This window comes from Vanacampus margaritifer, chromosome 6, assembly GCF_051991255.1.
Source record: "Vanacampus margaritifer isolate UIUO_Vmar chromosome 6, RoL_Vmar_1.0, whole genome shotgun sequence".
Classification (NCBI taxonomy): domain Eukaryota; kingdom Metazoa; phylum Chordata; class Actinopteri; order Syngnathiformes; family Syngnathidae; genus Vanacampus; species Vanacampus margaritifer.
Genome location: NC_135437.1, coordinates 29,462,419 through 29,480,963, shown reverse-complemented (window position 1 = coordinate 29,480,963; position 18,545 = coordinate 29,462,419). Strand labels below are relative to the sequence as shown.

At 43.2% G+C, this 18,545-nt stretch overlaps 2 protein-coding genes and 1 long non-coding RNA gene across 7 annotated transcripts in view; 2 read left to right on the top strand and 1 right to left on the bottom strand.

Moving 5' to 3' along the window:
• The window catches only part of LOC144053344 (uncharacterized), a 75,271-nt gene that overhangs the window by 42,136 nt on the left and 14,590 nt on the right, over positions 1-18,545 (bottom strand). For all 5 annotated transcript variants that reach the window (XR_013294395.1, XR_013294393.1, XR_013294392.1 and 2 more), the window contains exon 3: positions 1,656-1,723. This is a non-coding gene — a long non-coding RNA (uncharacterized LOC144053344). The remainder of the gene's footprint in view (positions 1-1,655; positions 1,724-18,545) is intronic.
• LOC144053069 (galanin receptor 2a) lies at positions 3,643-5,857 on the top strand. The gene is made up of 2 exons (XM_077567093.1): positions 3,643-3,773; positions 4,847-5,857. The coding sequence occupies exon 2, from the start codon at positions 4,870-4,872 to the stop codon at positions 5,791-5,793; it is 924 nt and encodes a 307-aa protein (XP_077423219.1). The 5' UTR covers positions 3,643-3,773; positions 4,847-4,869; the 3' UTR covers positions 5,794-5,857.
• On the top strand, positions 17,014-18,414 carry LOC144053669 (shaker-related potassium channel tsha2-like). The gene has a single exon (XM_077568365.1). The coding sequence runs from the start codon at positions 17,014-17,016 to the stop codon at positions 18,412-18,414; it is 1,401 nt and encodes a 466-aa protein (XP_077424491.1).

The window sequence follows — 18,545 nt, the reverse complement described above, 5'->3', positions numbered from 1 at the left end:
ACGGACTAAGACGACGGGGTACACGCATACCCGCACTCGGGCCCAATTTCCGCAATTTCCCTCTTGCCATCAATCACAGCAAAGGCCCGATTGTCCGGTGTCACTAAAAGATGGTCCCGGGTCCTTTAGTTTCGGATCTATTGCGAGGGATTATTTCCCCCTGTGCGGGAAACAGATCGGGTCCGCAATCGGAAATATTAAACCTGTTGAGTATTTACGATGGCAAAACATTGGAATTGAAATGATCTTTTTACAATTTGGATGCTTATCATTGGAGACACTTTCGATACGCAGGCCTGATTTGAAAATGTGTCGTCCCTTCCAATCAATTACACCAAAAACCCGATAACCAAATATTACCCTCAGAAATTATTCTGTGGTGTGGTTTTTTTTTTTTGTGCTCCTAGATCTGCTCGGAAAATGGTCGGCCAATAGTGAATGTTAAACCCGTTCAATATTTACAACAACAAAACATTGACATTTTGAATCTTTTCTTATCATTTTGTGTATGCATAATACATAAAGCGAGATGCACTTACTGATCATTGATCAGTTTTCATCCAAATGATCTATCGCATGTCTCTAAAAGGTTATTCTGAGTGATTGCAATGTGGTGTGTGTGATACGCATCCCTGATTTGAAAATGTGTCCTCCTTTCCAATCAATTACACCAAAAACCTGATTATCAAAACATTATCCTCAGCAATTATTCTGTGGCGTGAGATGTGGTGCCATTTTGTCATTTTACGTGTATGCATACCATGCTGATAATCGGGTCGAATTTGGTCTTTTTTCCTTCCTTCAGTTCAATGACACCAAAGGCGGATCACGATGCGATCACACCTTTGAAAATTGATACGCGTGTACCCCCGCTGAAGACCTGAAGACGCGGGCGCCACCTTATCGGGCCTGGATCATTTGTCATGTTTTTTTTGTATTTGAGCGTTTTATGGCAAACTCAGCAACACTTGGCTGCCGCTTCCATTTTGATTTGGACTGAATGTCTGCCATAATTTATTTCATCTTGAAAGTGTGTCTATTTATTTGGTGAATGTATTGCGGTGCTGCTGACGGACTCCCAGAATGCACTTTAGTTCTCTTCTTTTGTGGTCGATGATGTCGTCGTCTCGATGGTCCTGCTTTCTTTCTCCTTTTTTTTTTTCCCGGCCCGACAAATATTTCTCGTGGATGTAATTTATTGGATGCCTCGTCCGTCCGACCCACTCTCACGGCGCTGTAGTTTATTTTTATACAACAATTCTGCCGCAGTCATTTCATGTTGTTGACTTGCACTGAGAGCTTCGTGTACGTGCGTCCAGTTATTCATCAAGCATTAAATTTGTACTCCTAACCACAACGATCTTGTGCTTTTCTTCTTCAGCTACCAGTTCACAAAAAGCTTGATTTGTTCTGTCTTGTACTTATTTGGACTTTTTTGGTTTTACTGCTAGCGCTAACTTCAGAGACTGCTTTTATAATCATGATTTCTTTTGAGGTGGTTTCATCCTGACAATTTCAAAAAGATACGATAAATGAAGAAACGCAACTTTCTTTGATCGATCGATTGATTGGTTGAATTTTGATCATAAGCTTAAGTCCATGGAATCCAAAAAGGATTTAGACTTTAGGAATGAATAGCTAATGTTATTACTTACCGCTAAATCTGGGGTCTGCAAACTGCGGCTCTGGAGACATCTTTAGTCCCTCTCCTGTGGCTGCCTGCCTGTGGGTTGCAAAATTTGGGGGGAGAAATTCATTTATATATATATATTTTTTTTTTTTTTACATATTTTTAGATAAAATAATATTTAAATGAATGAATTATTTAGATTAAAACATTTTTTTTTTAAATGACCTAAAAATGTCCAAAAAGAAAGAGGAAAAGCAGAAAATACCATAAAATGTCCATGAAATTGGTAAAAAGGTCAGAAAATTTAATTAATTAATTAATTAAGATTTTTCATTTATATTGTACATAAATGATATTTGTTGTGTCTCAAAAATATTCAAAAGTGTCTTATTTGCTGATGGCACAACTGTTCAGGAGAAAACCTGAAGCAGCTTGTGACTACTGCGGCGTATGAATTGAACACATTAAAAAACTGGTTTAACACAAACACACACTGGTGAGGATCGTTATCAGGCTTCTCCAGAGCTTGCTGATTAGCTGATCATTTGAATCACCTGTGTTTGCTGCGGGAGACATGGAACATGGAGGAGTGGAGGAGGTGAGAGTGGCACCTAATTTATGTTTATGTTTGTTATTCGATCGCTTTGGCGCCCCCTCTAATATTCTATTAAGTGTAGTGGCTTTGAAAAGAAACTCAAAAATGAAACAACACCATTTATATTGACTTTTTTAGCTCTTAACAACACGACACACACGGGCGGAGTCAAATCGGAGGGACAGTGAAGGCCTCACGCTCAGCTAAGTGGCGAGAGCCATTAGATGACGCGCAATCGTAAAAGGCTGATAAAGGAAGAAAAATCAATCAAACGCCAGAATTAAGGGGAAGAAATAAAAATAACAATCAATGAAAGCCTCTGGAGGAAGTATTGTGTGTGCGTGCGTGCGTGAACACAAACACATTATCCAGAATGGACACACTATGCCATCCATGTAAATCATTCACTGTTCTGTGCAAAAACTATTTGGAAATGTCAAAATTGCAATATTTGCTTAATGAATTTGCATTCATTTGTTCGCAACAGGCTGATCTCACCGACTACAGTATTTTGTGTGTGTTTTTTTTTTTTTCTTTTTCAATCAGATGTCAGCCTGTGTGTGTTGCCTTGTCAATCTAATCTGCCTCGGACCTTCACAATCAGCATTGCTGGCCCGTCATCCAACTACAATTGGATTGTTTCTTTAAGCAATCCTATTTCAAATGTGTCCTCACCAAGGTTATTTTAGTTAACCAAAACAAACAAAAAACTCAAATTAAAATTCAAAAAGCAAATTAATTAACGGGGGAAAAAACGAAAACTAACTATAATTAGAGCAAAAATGTCCTTCGTTTTTAGTCTTTGGTCATTGATTTAACGCATGAGCCTTTGGGGATGATTTTAAATGTGATTTGAAGTATATTAATTTAACCGGAATAAGGACGTTTGAAAGTGTCACACAGAAGTGACGTCATGTAGCAGCAGCCAATAGGAAAGCACCTTCAGATGACGTCGAGGCAACAACGAAATGCAACGCCAGGTAAGAAATGAGTTACTTTTCTTATGTTACAATGGCTTTTATTCAATATTGCCACATGTCATCGAGTTCCCTGGTCCTCGATGACATCAGCATTTTCCCCTTCTCCGATTGGTTGTTTCCGAGCGAAACCTGTTCCAGCCGGCAAATCAATTTGCACGCAGTTGAAACATTTTGGAATGAGCATCTCTGGTTCATTTGCTGTATTTTAGTTGATTTTTGTCACATTATTTGAGAATTATGAAGTTCGCCATGACATGTCGAGTTGTCGATGAATGGAGTTGAGCCTAAAGTGATGATCGGATGAAGGAGGAGTACACGGTTGCCGTTGCAACAGCTGCTCATCAGCCGTTCCTCTTTCAAGTCGCTCATCCGGAAGGAATTGGAGCCAAGCCACGTTTGCTCTTCCGCGTTTTGAGCAATCACACGCCGAGGACAGGAGGCGAGAGGCTGCCATCTTCCCGGCTCCACGGCATGCATTGCCAGTGCGAGAGCGAGGGAAGCCACAAAATACTGAACTGAATCAAGCCATCACGAAGATGAAGAAGATGAAGAAGATGAAGATGAAAAGGTGAGCGTCTTTTTTGAAATGATTTCACATACTCGCTTTGAAGCACGGAAAACAATTCTTTTTCATATTGTGAGACTGAAAAATTGAACTACAAATACGAAACTTCTCATCAATTAAAATGCTTACTATCTTTTATCAGAATATTTTTGGAATATTAAACACATCCCGGTCAAATTGACCCATTTTAAAGTTGGTAGTCATCAGTTAAAATGTTCTACGATGACATATTTAATGAAATGAAGTTATTTGTTGTTTTACGTTATCATCACATTCATGAAGTTTAAGAATAGCATATCCGGGCTGATCCTGACTGGTTTTGACGCTAGAGCTGTCAAAATTAATCAATTTTCAAATTAATCGACAACTATTTTAATAATCGAGCAATCGTTTGGAGCCTTTTTTTCATTTATTTAAAATTGTCCAGATTCTCTGATTTCAACATATCAATAGAACTGATTTCTGTCATCCTCCGTGAAAGAAGACTGATTATCTTCTGTGTTTGATCAAAATAAGACATTTACAACTTTTACTTTGGCAAACCATGACCAAACCGGCAACAGTACAACATCAATCCTGCTTTTTTCTTTAAATCACTATAATCGAACACAAAATACAAAACAACCACCAATCCGTGGTTAATAAAGAGTAATCAGGGGAAAAAAATGTCTTTGTAATTTTGAATGCAAAATTAAAATGAATCCGATTAGTCGATTAATCGATTGAATAATCGATAGATTAATCGATTCTAAAAATATTCAATAGTGACAGCACTACTTGACGGAAAATTCCAAGTCCAGCCAGTCCGAGACAAGACCAAGTTTGGGAGTTTAGTCAAGGACGAGACCTTCAAAATGCGATCTTGAGACAATCTGGTCTCAAGATCAAGACTGGTTGTTCCGGTTACAACCCTTCCCACAGATTTTGCTGGAATCATTGATGTTTAAAAAAAATAAATAAATACATGGCAAAGCAAGCCCAAGCACAACCTGGTCACTTCTGCAGTTTCATTTACTCCTGGTACGGATTGCTTAAAAACCCATTCCCAAATGTCCGTATGACCCGTTTTCAAACAGGTGAAGTGGAGCGAGGGGTAAACATGGCCGTCCCCAACGGTTACGTTCTGGTGTTTGCCTGCACGTGCGGCGTGATCCTGGGAATCGGACTGGGCGCCAACCTGCTGGTCTTCTCCTTGTTCGCCAAGTACAAGACTCTGCGTAAGAACCGCCTGGACATCCTGCTCCTCAGCATGTCGCTGGCCGACTTCCTCACCCTGCTGCTCATCCCCTTCACGCTGCACTCGGCCCTCAGCCACTCGTGGCCCATGGGCGACGTTTCCTGCAAGGTCTACCAGTTCCTGCTGGCCTTCAGCCTGGCGGCCAGCGCCTACTCACTCTGCGCAGTGTCGGTGGCTCGCGCCATGATCGTCACCAACCCCTACCGGCCCCCGGCCGTGGACCTGGTGGTCCTCATGTTGGTACTGGTCTGGGCCCTGAGCTTCCTCATCGGTCTGCCTCTGCGAATGTTCGCCACCAAGGAGAGCCTGAGCCCCAGCCTGGTCAACTTCACCTTCTGCCTGCCCACCATCCAGGAACATCACTACCAGGTGGTCCTAAGCCAGTTTGTGCTCTTCTACTTCATCCCCATGCTGGTGATCGCCTTCAACTACGTCCGCCTGGCTCTCTTTCTCCACAAGAGTCCGGTGATGTCCGCGTCCAGCGCTAGGAACACGCGGCGGGCCTCGCTGATGGTCTTCTTGGCCGCCGCCACCTTCTCGGCGTGTTGGCTGCCGGGCTACGTCCTGGAGCTGTGCGTCTACCTGGGCCTCTACCGCCACGGCCGAGCCTGGGAGCTCTTCTACTTCATCTGCACGCTGCTGCAGTACTTGCACCCGTGCATCAACCCCGTGCTCTACGTGCTGCTGTCCAAGCGATACCGCCACAGGAGGGCGGCCTGGCTCTTCGCATGCCACCGGAACAGGGTCCGGCCGCAGGTCGTCAGCGTGTCGGCAGACAGTTTTTAACAGTGCCTCACTGGACATTTATTTGGCAATCCTGGAACTGATGGACAGCTTTGATTTGGGCAGCACGGGGGGCTAGTGGGTAGCAAATCCGCCTCACAATTCTGAGGAAAGAGGTTCGAATCCGGCCTTCCTTTGCGGAGTTTGTGTAAAGGGTTTTCCTACATTCCAAAAACATGCACTTCACTTGATGCGAATGTGAATAGTTACGTGTCCATTCAGTGGATTAAAATGCAAGTTTTTTGTTTTATTAACTCATTCACTGGCAGCCATTTTCACTGAAGCAACCCCCTTCGCTCCCGGCTGTTTTACTGGATTTTGACAGATTTTGCAGGGCCCACAGAATATTGTGTTCTATTGCTATCAAAACATGGAAGCTACCAAAAGAAAGATTAGAGTCTCTTCTTTCATCAGGAAAAAAGTATATTTGTATGTGTTTGGTATTTGCAGCAATTAGCATTAGAATAAGTTTAATCATTATTCGCAAACCTGGTGTAAACACCGGGGAAGAGAGCTTGTTGCTAATCTTTATTTTGGTAGCTTCCATGTTTTGATAGCAATAGAACACAATATTCTGTGGGCCCTGCAAAATCAGTCAAAATCCAGTAAAACAGCCGAGAGCGAAGGGGCTTGCTTCAGTGAAAATGCCTGCGAGTGTATGAGTTAATTAATTTCATCATAATGTTCAGCGAGACCAATAAAAATGTGGAGCAGGCCGCAAATGGTCCCACTGGCCTGATTTCACACACCGCTGATTTCAAATGATTTGATCATGATTGACGATGGCGTTATGACATTTGAAAGGGTTGTACTTCATATAAAAAATGTGGCAGACAACAACAGAACTGATTCATGACAATTTTAACAAGATATTATAAACACTAATTGCCCTGCATGGGGCTTGGTGTGCTTTGAACAGTAATTCAGTGCCAGCTTCACTTTACTACTGCGGTTAAACGTCCGGCAGACTCGTTTTTCCACTATGTAAGGATAGTTTTGCTTTTACTGCAAGTCAACTATAGCTGCCTTCATGCAAACTAGGGATGGGGGCCGCCAGTGCGATGCTGCGCAGGGGCAGGTGGACGCAGAGAAAGTACTCAGAATCTGTACTCAAGTAGTACAGATATGACTTTGTCTACTTTGTCTAAATAAGGAGTAGAAAGTAAAGATATGTTTTCAAATGTTGTCATAAGGCATGTGACTGGTCGAGGGATGGCGGACTCAAATGTGGGAAAGCAAGGCAGGAATGAAGTGCAAGAAGAGGAACTTTACACATAGTGGGAAAGGTGAGCAGACAATCATGACTGGACGGGACGAGAGTGGACTGGTCGCCATGACTGGATGGGACGAGGGTAGATTGGTCACCACGACCAGACGGGACGAAAGCGGTCTGGCCGGACAGGACCAGAGCGGACTGGTCGCCGCCGCGGACGGACGGGACGAGAGCGGACTGGTCGCCATGACTGGATGGGACGAGGGTAGACTGGTCACCACGACCAGACGTCCCGAAAGCGGTCTGGCCGGACAGCACCAGAGCGGACTGGTCGCCGCCGCGGACGGACGGGACGAGAGCGGACTGGTCGCCACGGACGGACGGGATGAGAGCGGACTGGTCGCCATGACTGGATGGGACGAGGGTAGACTGGTCACCACGACGGGACGGGACGAAAGCGGTCTGGTCGCCATGGCCGGACAGGACCAGGGCGGACTGGTCGCCACGGACGGACGGGACGAGAGCGGACTGGTCGCCACAAACGGGCGGGGCGAGAGCGGACTGGTCGCCATGACTGGACGGGACGAGAGTAGACATGTCGACCAGTCCACTCTCGTCCTGGCCAGACTGGAGTAGACTTGGCTGATACAAAGACTAGACGCAGGAACTTCCACACGTAACATAGGCATTGACAGGACAAACACAACTGAACTAAATACACCAACACTAATGAGACACAACTGGGGGAACACAAGTGGCTGATTGGTCACACACATGGAAGGGCAGACACACACAGGTGGACGTGCTTAGACATAACGAGACATGGGAAGAAACCAGGAACAAAAGACAAAAACACCAACAACAGCCAAAAACCCAACCCCTACAAAACCGAAACATGACAGTTGTGTATGAAAAGTCAAAAGTCCTCTGAAAAAGAAATGACTCAAGTAAAGTACAGATAACTGTGCAATCTGCTTCATTACGGTAATGAAGTATTTGTACTTACTTACTTCTCAGGGATTGCAGAGGGCAATTCAGGGTGGGCTAAAGTGCGTCATCATTATTATTATTATGTCATTATTATACAATGCCATTTTTTTTTAGCCCATCTGTGTATATCCAATCACTTTCAACCTAAAATAAATAAATAAATAAAGCGGACATCAAATGTACCTCCCGCTCGCCATGCCTATTTTCAGAACATTGATGGCGGAGCCGCAGCCAAAATGTAACTTAATTACACCGCCGCACCCCCGCCTGTGCTGCTCACAATGCGCTGAGTGCACAAAGATGACAGATGGAAATGTATTGAAAGCCGCCTGCCGCCGCATTTCGTCACACCCGTGTCATTTGTCAGGAGTGAGAGCGGACAATACAATGTCGGTTTGCCACGCCGCGAAATGAACGCTGATGTCCGTATGCTCATTTTCAATCATGTTCTCCTCAAAGAATAAAATATAAAAGGCACATAAACAACAAATGATTTGCATTTGTGAAATGATTCAACTTAGTAAAAGAACATTTGTTGACTTGGAACAAACCCCGACGCAAATGAAATTTCAGAGTAATGAACGGACCCCCGACTAACAATGTTTATAATTGCTTGAATATTGATCGTTTAAACCATAAATAGGCCTCAGACTGATCCCAAAACAATTTAACATTTCAAAGTCATCTTGCAGCATTATTTTTAAAAACAAAAAGCTAACAGCAAAAGGCAATACGTTAGCATTACTGATATGGTTTGGTTGAACATTTCTAAATATTTATAATTACCGTAATGTCTACGTTAATTGCTGTTAGCTAGTCTATAGCATTCAAGCTAGTGGACTTTCGCTAATATATGGTTTAATTGAACACGTTGGTGTTTAGATGTATGTTTAATCACATTTAGCTTTATGTGTGAGTTTAAATATACAATATGTTATATGATAGCCTCTCATTTTTTGACAGTTAGGGAGTGAGAAGAGGTGCTAAGGTGGTTTTAAAAAGGGTGATTTAATTTGAAATGATTTAAATCTTATGGGACAGCTAAAACTAGCCCCCCCCCCTAAACTAAAATAAGATGGTCTTTCTGTATTGCAAATTTCTATCATGGGTAAGCCCCCCGTGATAATAACAGTATATTTTTTTTATATTCAGATGGTAAATAAAAGGCTAATGCTTGCCAATTTTAGCCATAAAAACTGACACTACGCTAACAGCTAGCCACAACCACAGCTAGGCTGTGACTATTTGTGTATTTCATGATTTCAACCTTCCTACACATCAAACGCAGCCCAATGTCACTACGATGTAGCTCAACATGAACTAAATGTCTCAAGCTAATAAGTAATTGCTGGTGTTAACTGGCAAGAAATTGAAAGTCAACGCTGTCAAATATAACTGAGGCAGACGTGCCTGCGAGCCGGCTCGCTTTAGCGGCCAATCCCCCACTGCCCCCCTTTGCGCTTAACAAGCGGCATTCATTAGCAAATTTGCGTTAAAAGCCCCCCGCACAATATAAAGTGAAGTTTGTGGACTCCTGCGAGACCACATTCTTGACACAAACTCCTGGAGCGAGTGGGAGAAAATAGTTGCGGCTACGCGCGCCACCGCTGCCATGAGCTGATCATTCCGCGGGGCCGTGTCGCCAAGTGTGGTCGGTTTATTTATAGAACTCCCTCAAAGTCGCTGCCGTCGGACAGGATTCGGTTACAGCACCGTCGAAAGCTGAAAATACAGCGGCCAAATCCCTCCTTTGGAAATAGTATTGGATGGCTCCAAAATTAACTGCGATGTCATCAAGCGCAATTAAAGTCAGATTACATATCACAGGCTGAATGTGTCATATTGAACACAACATGTTCACATTTGACTTCAGCTGAGACAGCCATTCATTCAAAAGGAACAGGGCTTGTACATAGCACGAGAATCGGAAGGTTTGGCAATCACCTACAAAATGTAGACTTCACCAGTGCTGAATAGAAATATGGATATGCTTTGACCTTTGACTTGTGCTACATATGGCCATCTTGTCTCTGATAGCATTCAAAATTTTGCCTTTTTATCACACTGAACTATTTTCCCAACCACTTAAAAACTGTGGCTACAAAAGTGCTGAATCAAAACACGTCATCATTTTTATCTTTGACAGCAGTCAAAGCCAGTCATCTTGTCACGGCTGCAAAATGATACATTGGAATATCATAAACACTTGAAGATTATCAAGCAGTTTAAGATTGTGGCTGCTAGAGCGCTGAATAGAAACAGCTAGCTTGGCTACCTTGTCACGGATAGGATTCAAAATGGCCTCCTTTGATACAACAACATGGGCACTTAAAGGGATACTTGACTCATTGAGCCATTTTCAGCAGTAAAAAGTTAACATTTTGTCCAGAATGAATTTGATAACGACATCATTTTTTGTATACAATACAATTTTTTCCACTTGCTGTCGACTGAAAATGACATCGCATGTGCTGAGGAAGACACTCTTATGGATCAACAATGGACCGATCCATTTTATGGGTCAATTTGACCCAACTTTCTGGGTTGTTTAATACAAAATGACCCAATTTTTTGACCCAAGTAAATGATCTGACCAATATTCACGAGTTGTTTTACACTAAAAGACTTGACTCAAAGTTGGGTCAAATTGACCCAATTAGAGGATTGCTCCATTTCTGCCCCATAGTTATTTTTGACCCAACTGTTTTTAAAGTGTAGGTAACGACCAAACATGGCTCACCTGTTTTCTGGGTTTGGTCCACAAAATGAGCCATGATTGGTCGTTACCTACTACTTCCTCAGCACAGGTGATGTCATCTTCATTCGAAAACAAGAGGAAAAACTTTGTTTTTAAAGGTATTCATTTTGATTTGATGAAAAATAATGAAGTTATCAAATGAATTCTGGACAAAATATTAACGTTTCACTGCTGAAAATGGTTCAATGAATCAAGCGTCCCTTTAAAGATAGTCAAGGAGTTGAAAATTGTGTCTGCTCGAGTGGTGAATAGAAACACACACTAATTTTGAGTTTGACTTCAGCTAGCTTGATTATGTATCTCAGAGGGCATTTAAAATGAATGAGTCTACCTTGAATATAGGCGATAAAGTTTATCTACTATATCAACAGAAAACTGTCGGCTTGAGCGGTGAATCGAAACTTACTCATTTTACGTTTAGACCTACGATGGTTTGGCAATCTTGAATTCCTCCTTAGATATAGCACCCCTGAAGTTCATCACAAAACTGAAAATTGCTGCTGCTCGAGCGACAAATAAAAACAAGTCTTGATTTTACCTTTGACTTCAACTCACTTTGCTATTTCTCTCAAGTATTATTGAAAATGAACACGGGCCGCCTCCTATATAGAACTCTTGAAGTTTGTCCACTAACTGAAAATTGGTGCTGCTCGAGTGCAAGTAGCGATTTTACCTCTGACTACTTGAGCAGGCTTCAAAAAGAAAAAGAAAAAGCTTTTAAAAAATAATAATAATGGAACAAGTGGACAGCTCATGACTTGAAAAACTCATCAGTCAAAGTATACCACTTTACCTGTAAGTGTAAAAGTAAGGTGTTAAAAATCTGATGAGGTCAAAAGTAACCATCTGTAATACAGCGCCCCTCCCCCGCCTGTTAGACCCCCCGGGGGCCCCCCCGGAACGTATCAAGCACGACATCATCAGCTAAAACCGTCCGAGGCTTAATCAAGGCCTGGAAGGCTAATCCGGGAGGGCAGGCGTGTGACAAAGATTACAGCCAGGTCATTCCAAGGAAGCCCCGCCCCTTTTGCCTCCCAGTTCATTCTCACTCAGCTGAATGCTAATAGCTGAATGCTAAACTGAATGCTAAGCTGAATGCTTATGAAGTAAACTGAAAGATAAATTATATGAAAATTACAAAGTATTCATTGTAGTTGAAAGATAAATGAATAAAAAGAACACTTGAACCCAGGAGGCATGAATTTTTGAATCAAGTTTAAATTTATATGGAAAAGTGCTATCTGAAAGTGCCCTTCATTCATTTAGATGGAAAAGTGGAACTAATGATATCCAATGAAAAAATGCACCCCAAAAAAAGCAAAAAAAAATATCACTCAATAGCGCCACCTAGGCATGCAGTACCCTCCATTAATTTAGATGGAAAAGTGGAACTATGATCAGTCAGTTGGTTAGCACGTAATCAAATCCAAATCCAAGAAAAGTTTAGGAATAAAACAGAACATTGAATGCCTGATGAGACGCTTACAGAAAAAAAAAAAAAGTCTGTGAACACGATTGTGGTCAGTGCTCAAATAGAAGCAGCAGAAACTCCACACAAACATTGAGACTGCGGGGTTGCCGCTGCGGTTACCCAACGTCTCAGACGGGAACCTCATCCTTGCTCTATTTTTAGACAAACAACAACAAATCTTACAAGTGAAATTTGTACGAAAGCTCAGCCTCTATTTCACGCATGAAGGAAAAATTTAAATACAGCGGAAGTTTGCTTTTTCATAGCTTTACACACCAAAAGAGTGTTGACTAAGTATTCAATTCAAATTTTTATTACACTCTAAAAAAAAAAAAAAAAGACGGGACAGAAAAAAGTCAAACTTGTGATATCTGCCCCTAAGCAACACAAAATGAATGACAGCAAGCAGTCAAGACGTTTTTAAGGTAACAATTTTCCAAAATAATTTGTTTATTGGATACCACTGTTATAGAAGCCACCATGTGACCAACAGAAACTGTGATTTGATTATTTTATTTCCTTTTATTTTGAAGGGCTGACTTTTGAGAGGATAAGTTATGTCGATTGCAGTCCTTTGATTTCCTCCAGCCAGGACAGAAGTGGCCTTAAGTCCTGTTTGCTTTGCAGGACAGAGATCTGACCGTCATCTACATAGCAGCAAAAGGAAATACCAGCTATTTTTTAAGATGGAACCCAGGGGCAGCAAATGCAATGACAACAGCAGGGGCGACCAAATTGAACCCTGTGGAACACCGTACGACAGTGGGACACGTCTTTGAAAGGAGAAGCTTCGATGACAGGAAATGAATGCCTGTGTCGCACTTTTTTTTTTTTTAAATCAATTCATAAACTGAACGGATGTACGAAAAACGGGACCAAATTTAGATGCCAAAAAATAATAGTATTTTTGTCCGCTTTTGTCCTTATGGCAGCGCCATAAACAACATAAACTGAAAGTTCCTTAGTGTTGTTTTAAAACTACTAGTGGGTATATTGATGCTACTAGTAGGATCCAGCATGCTACGAGTGGTGACACATCTGTCATTTGGTCCGGGAAGTGTGACAAGTGCAGCTCAGTTGTTTAAAAGTGAGGTTTAATTGTAGTTTTCTATCCTAGTACACACTCACCGTTAAGGCAGTCATTCCAACAGGGACTGAAGTGTCTTAATTGTGGATAAGATTGTTTACTCCATCTTTAAGATGCTACGAGTAGGCCCCAAAAAGTGGCACGGAAAAAACTTGTTTAAGATTATTTAAGAAAAGTATTTTGACGTGCTTACTTGGCACTACTGCTAAGTGATATTGTGCTACAACAAGAGTGGGGACGGAGGGTGCGGTACACATCATATACGTCGCCCTCCCCGGCATGCGCGTGTCTCCCGGGTAACACGTCATTACTTGCAGATGCCCGTCCGGCTACATTTCCCACACGTACGCAAGCTTCTGCAAAATGTGCACCTGCAGCAAAGCCTGCACACATGATGTGTTCGTTTGTACTGGAACTAAGAACCAACAAAACTGCTCAGTAAGTCACAGAGAAATAAAATGTGTTGTTCTATGCAAAAGAATATATGCATCAATGTGTGTGTGCTAACTTTGTTCGCCGGTCTATGACGTTTTGCATTGTTTGTTAGCATGAAGCTAAACTGATTTGTCTGAAGCACGGCTAAGTAGTTTTAACCCCCCCTCCCGTTATGTTGTGGGTCAAAATGACCCGCTTTCAAGTTAAACAACAACACATATTAGTTGTTCCACAATGAAACTTGGCACCAACAGACAATAAGAAATGGTTCATTTCAGCTCATTTGCAATAAAAACAATAATGATTTTGAAGGATTGTTTTGGAACATTGAGCACAGCCAGGGTAAAATTGATCTATTTTCAAGTCAAACTACAAATGAGTGGTGTTTTTTCTGTGAAACTTATCAATTAAAAGTGGTTTACTTTGACATATTTTCAATTGAAATGGTTAGGTTACTAATGTTTTTCAGAATACTTATGGAAAAATTAAGAACTACAGATTAGTATTTTTTCACTACGAAACTTTATCGAAACTCATCAATTAAAATGGTTTATGTACGATGACATATTTTCAAGTTTTCTAACATATCCGGTTCAAACTGACCCATTTCAAAGTTAAATAACTACAAATAAAATTGAAATTGAAATGGCCATTTGAAATATTTGCAACAAAAGCGGTTAATAAGATTTTATGATTTTTATCATTAAACATAGCCTGGGTCAAATTGACCCAGGATTAATATTGTTGCCGAGAAACCAACCTAAAAGGAGGGTTCAATTCACAACATGTAATGCTGTAATGTGAATGGCAGCAGGTTAACTGTTCCTTCTGTCATCTAGTGGAAAATAATTTCATGAATTATTTCTTCCTGTGACTATCCATCATTGGCAGAGATAGATGAGCAAAAATACATATTTTGCAGCAAATCCATCATCATTTTTGGACCAATTAGGGGAAAGTGGACCATTTCCACAGGAATCACAGCTGTGGAATCGTTTCATTTCTAATTAATTCTAATCATTCTAATCAAATTCTAATCATTCTAATTAAACAATTTTGAAAAAAGTTTTGAGCTATCACATCGACAGCAAAGCAAAACATTGGAATGAACGTGTGACTGATGTCACCCGAAATAACACACACACACACACACACACACACACACACACACACACACACACACACCACCCGTACTCCCCCGCATCGGCCTATAAATCACGTGTCCATGCCACAGCTTGTTTGTGGTTGTTTGTTTCCTTGGAGACGCACACGGCGAGCCAGACGCTCCCTTTGCTCAGCTGCAGCCACTGACTGACACATTCGCATCCTCACGCCCGCACTTGACGCCCTTTTGTTCTGTCGCCCCAAAGTGCCTTGTTGTTGTTACCACGCAGACACATACACACAAACGCACACACAGACACTTTGGGTCTACATTTGTCGTGGGGACATCTTATTGACATAATGCATTTCCTAGCCCCTTACCCTAACCTTAACCATCACAACTGATTACCTAATCCTAACCCTAAACCCTAACCCCAACCAAAACCCATTTCAAACCTAAACTCTAAAACCAAGTCTTGACCCTCAAAAAAAAGGTCTTGAGTTGTAAGGACCGGCCAAAATGTCCCCACCAGGACACATAGCCCCCACAATAATAGTAAAAACCGAGAAAATGGTCCCCATGATGTGATATAAATCCTCCCTCCAACACACACACACACAACATTGGACTATTACAGGGATAGGCAAGTTCAGTCCTAGTGAGCCGCAGTTCTGCATGTTTTTGATGTCTGCCTCCTTCCGAACGTAATGATGAGCTGATGATTTGAAACACCTGGGTTGGAGGTAGGAGACACCGAAAACATGCAGGACTGCGGCTCTTTAGGACCAAACTTGCCTATTCTTAGACTATTAAGACGCGTGATGACATGTAAACAGTTTAGATGGGTGTAAACCGTTTTAGCAACGCTGATTGATTGACAGCTCTGCACTGTTATTATTGTCCATAGCCAATACAGCAAATACAGTCAATGTACAAGGTCCAGAACAATCTTGGACAATAAACCTCATGCTGCTTCACCTACTATGAATGCTGTTGTGGTAACACGGGGAACATAGGTTGACTTGTTAGTTAATTTCATACAATAAAGAGGAGAGATTGTACAAAGCAGACACACGGAATTTAGTACATAGTGGATGATGGGAGAAAAAGTTTGGGTGATGAACCATATGCTGCTTCACTTCATATGAATTTGTTGTGGCAATAAGCACCATGTGTGGTCGAGAATCATCTGGGCTGATGATTGACAGCTGACTTGAGATCCGTAACCCAAAGATGAGCTCGAAATAAAACAAATAAAAAATAAAACTTTTAACCGTTGACGTATCTGATTGCACAATTTGAGGTCCCTTTAGTTACTCTAAATGACAGGACGCATGTCTTCAAGGGGGACACCCACCCCCGTGTTCCAGGCTGTACAATTGAGCCCTTTGAGCAGAGCACTACCAACAGTGAATGTTATTTAGGCCCTGGGCTTCCTGAAGAAGACGACATTACCTCTGCGTCTCAAGTATCAGTCTAGCCAGCATTTTCCATTGGCGAGGACCCGACAGTGGGTGGGTGGGTGTTGGGGTGGGGTGGTGGGGGGGGGGGGTGGAGGGGGTTCAAGTCTCGCAGAATTTTGGCTTATTTTGGCCACATTAAATATAAGCTCATCATGGCGGTGGTGGTCCTGTTTCTTCAAGTGTGAGCGAGGGGACACCGGCGGGTTCCCCTTGCGACAGGAATAGCGCCATGATTTCATGAATGAGGGACTCGCAACCGGGAGGGAGCGCATTTGTCATGGGGTTTGGACATACACGAACGAGAATACGGCTGTAGAGTCTACGGAGGGTTGAAAGAGCGTAAAAAGTGGGAGCTTCCGTGTTTACTGAAGTGAAATGCTGGTGGGACGGCAGCACAGGCAGCGAGTGTCATCTGGTCTTCCAACTTGGGGAGGGCCGTGCGGTTTAAAATGGTGTGAATATGATAGCCACCTTTGCCCACTGGTGTAGCTTATGCAAGGGGGAGATCTGTCGGACACGGCCAGGCTCTAATCTGACAAAAGGACCGTGTAAATCAAACGTAGCGGCAACGAGCTCCTTTCTGTGGAGGTGTGGGGGGGGGGGGGGGTTCTCGGGGCATCAAGAACCTGACGTGAATGTGACAATCTGCATGAGAAAGGACACTTGAAAGGTGAGTGGCGACCCTCGAGAGGGGTAAGAAGATGACCGTGGTGTCCCAGGAGAACCGCGATGAGACCGTGGTGGTCGGCCCCTTGTTGCCAGATGACCTGGAGGAGCAGGAGTGCAGTGAGAGGGTGGTCATCAACATCTCGGGCCTGCGCTTCGAGACCCAACTGAAGACCCTCTCGCGCTTCCCCAGCACACTTTTAGGGGATCCCCACAAAAGGATGCGCTTCTTCGACCCGCTTAGGAACGAGTACTTCTTCGACAGGAATAGGCCCAGCTTTGACGCCATCCTTTACTACTATCAGTCCGGGGGGAGGTTACGCAGACCGGTGAGCGTCCCTGTGGATATTTTCCTAGAGGAGATCAAGTTCTACGAGTTTGACGAGGAGACCATCGAGCTTTTTCGAGACGATGAGGGTCTGACAAGGGAGGAGGACCAACCTCTGCCTAACAATGAGTTCCAGAGACAACTCTGGCTATTGTTTGAGTATCCAGAAAGCTCTGGACCTGCTCGGATCATCGCCATCGTCTCTGTGATGGTTATCTTGATATCCATTATCATATTCTGCTTGGAGACGTTGCCCGAGTTCCGAGAGGTTCCCGTGTCGATGAAGGAGCTCCACGTAAATGTCAGCAGCCACGGGAAGGTGCGAAGTCCCTTTACAGACCCCTTCTTCATGGTGGAAACGCTTTGCATTGTGTGGTTCTCCTATGAGTTCACTATGAGGTTCTTGTCCTGCCCAAGCAAGGCAGCGTTCTTTAAGAACATCATGAACATCATAGACGTGGTGGCCATCGCGCCGTACTTCATCACCCTGGGATTGGACTTGGCTGAGCACCAGGGCAGCAGTCAGCAAGCCGCCTCGCTCGCCATTCTCAGGGTCATCCGTCTGGTCCGTGTTTTTAGGATTTTTAAGCTCTCCAGACACTCCAAAGGTCTTCAGATCCTCGGACAAACCCTCCACGCCAGCCTCAGGGAGCTGGGCCTCTTGATTTTCTTCCTCATCATCGGCGTGGTCCTCTTTTCCAGTTCGGTGTATTTTGCAGAAGCAGAGGATCCAAAATCGGGTTTTACCAGTATCCCCGATGCCTTCTGGTGGGCAGTTGTAACTATGACGACGGTGGGCTACGGAGATATGTGCCCCAGCACCATCGGGGGCAAGTTTGTGGGATCCTTGTGCGCCATCGCCGGAGTTCTCACCATCGCTCTACCGGTGCCTGTCATCGTGTCTAACTTCAACTACTTCTACCACCGAGAGAACGACGAGGAGGATCGTTTGCAGTACGTGCACGTGACCTGCGGACAACCGCAGACGTCATCTGGGGACTTTAACTCCAGCAAAAGCGAGCAGTCCAAGACAGAGTCCTACCGGGAAGACGACCTGGAGAGCCTCACCCAGATCGAAATCTACACCGGGAAGCTGACCGATGTATGAGAGGAACGGATGGTCTCGCAGTGAGTCTTAAGGTTGTATGTTTCCTCTGCTGACCTAAATACTAATAAGCACTAACAGTTGTGTTCAAAATAATAGCAGCCTAACATGATTAACCAGATCAATGACTTTTT

What these genes read in the sequence shown, in the direction of transcription:
- LOC144053669 (XM_077568365.1), top strand. Translation starts at nt 17,014, where the DNA reads ATGACCGTGGTGTCCCAGGAGAACCGCGATGAGACCGTGGTGGTCGGC.
- LOC144053069 (XM_077567093.1), top strand. Translation starts at nt 4,870, where the DNA reads ATGGCCGTCCCCAACGGTTACGTTCTGGTGTTTGCCTGCACGTGCGGC.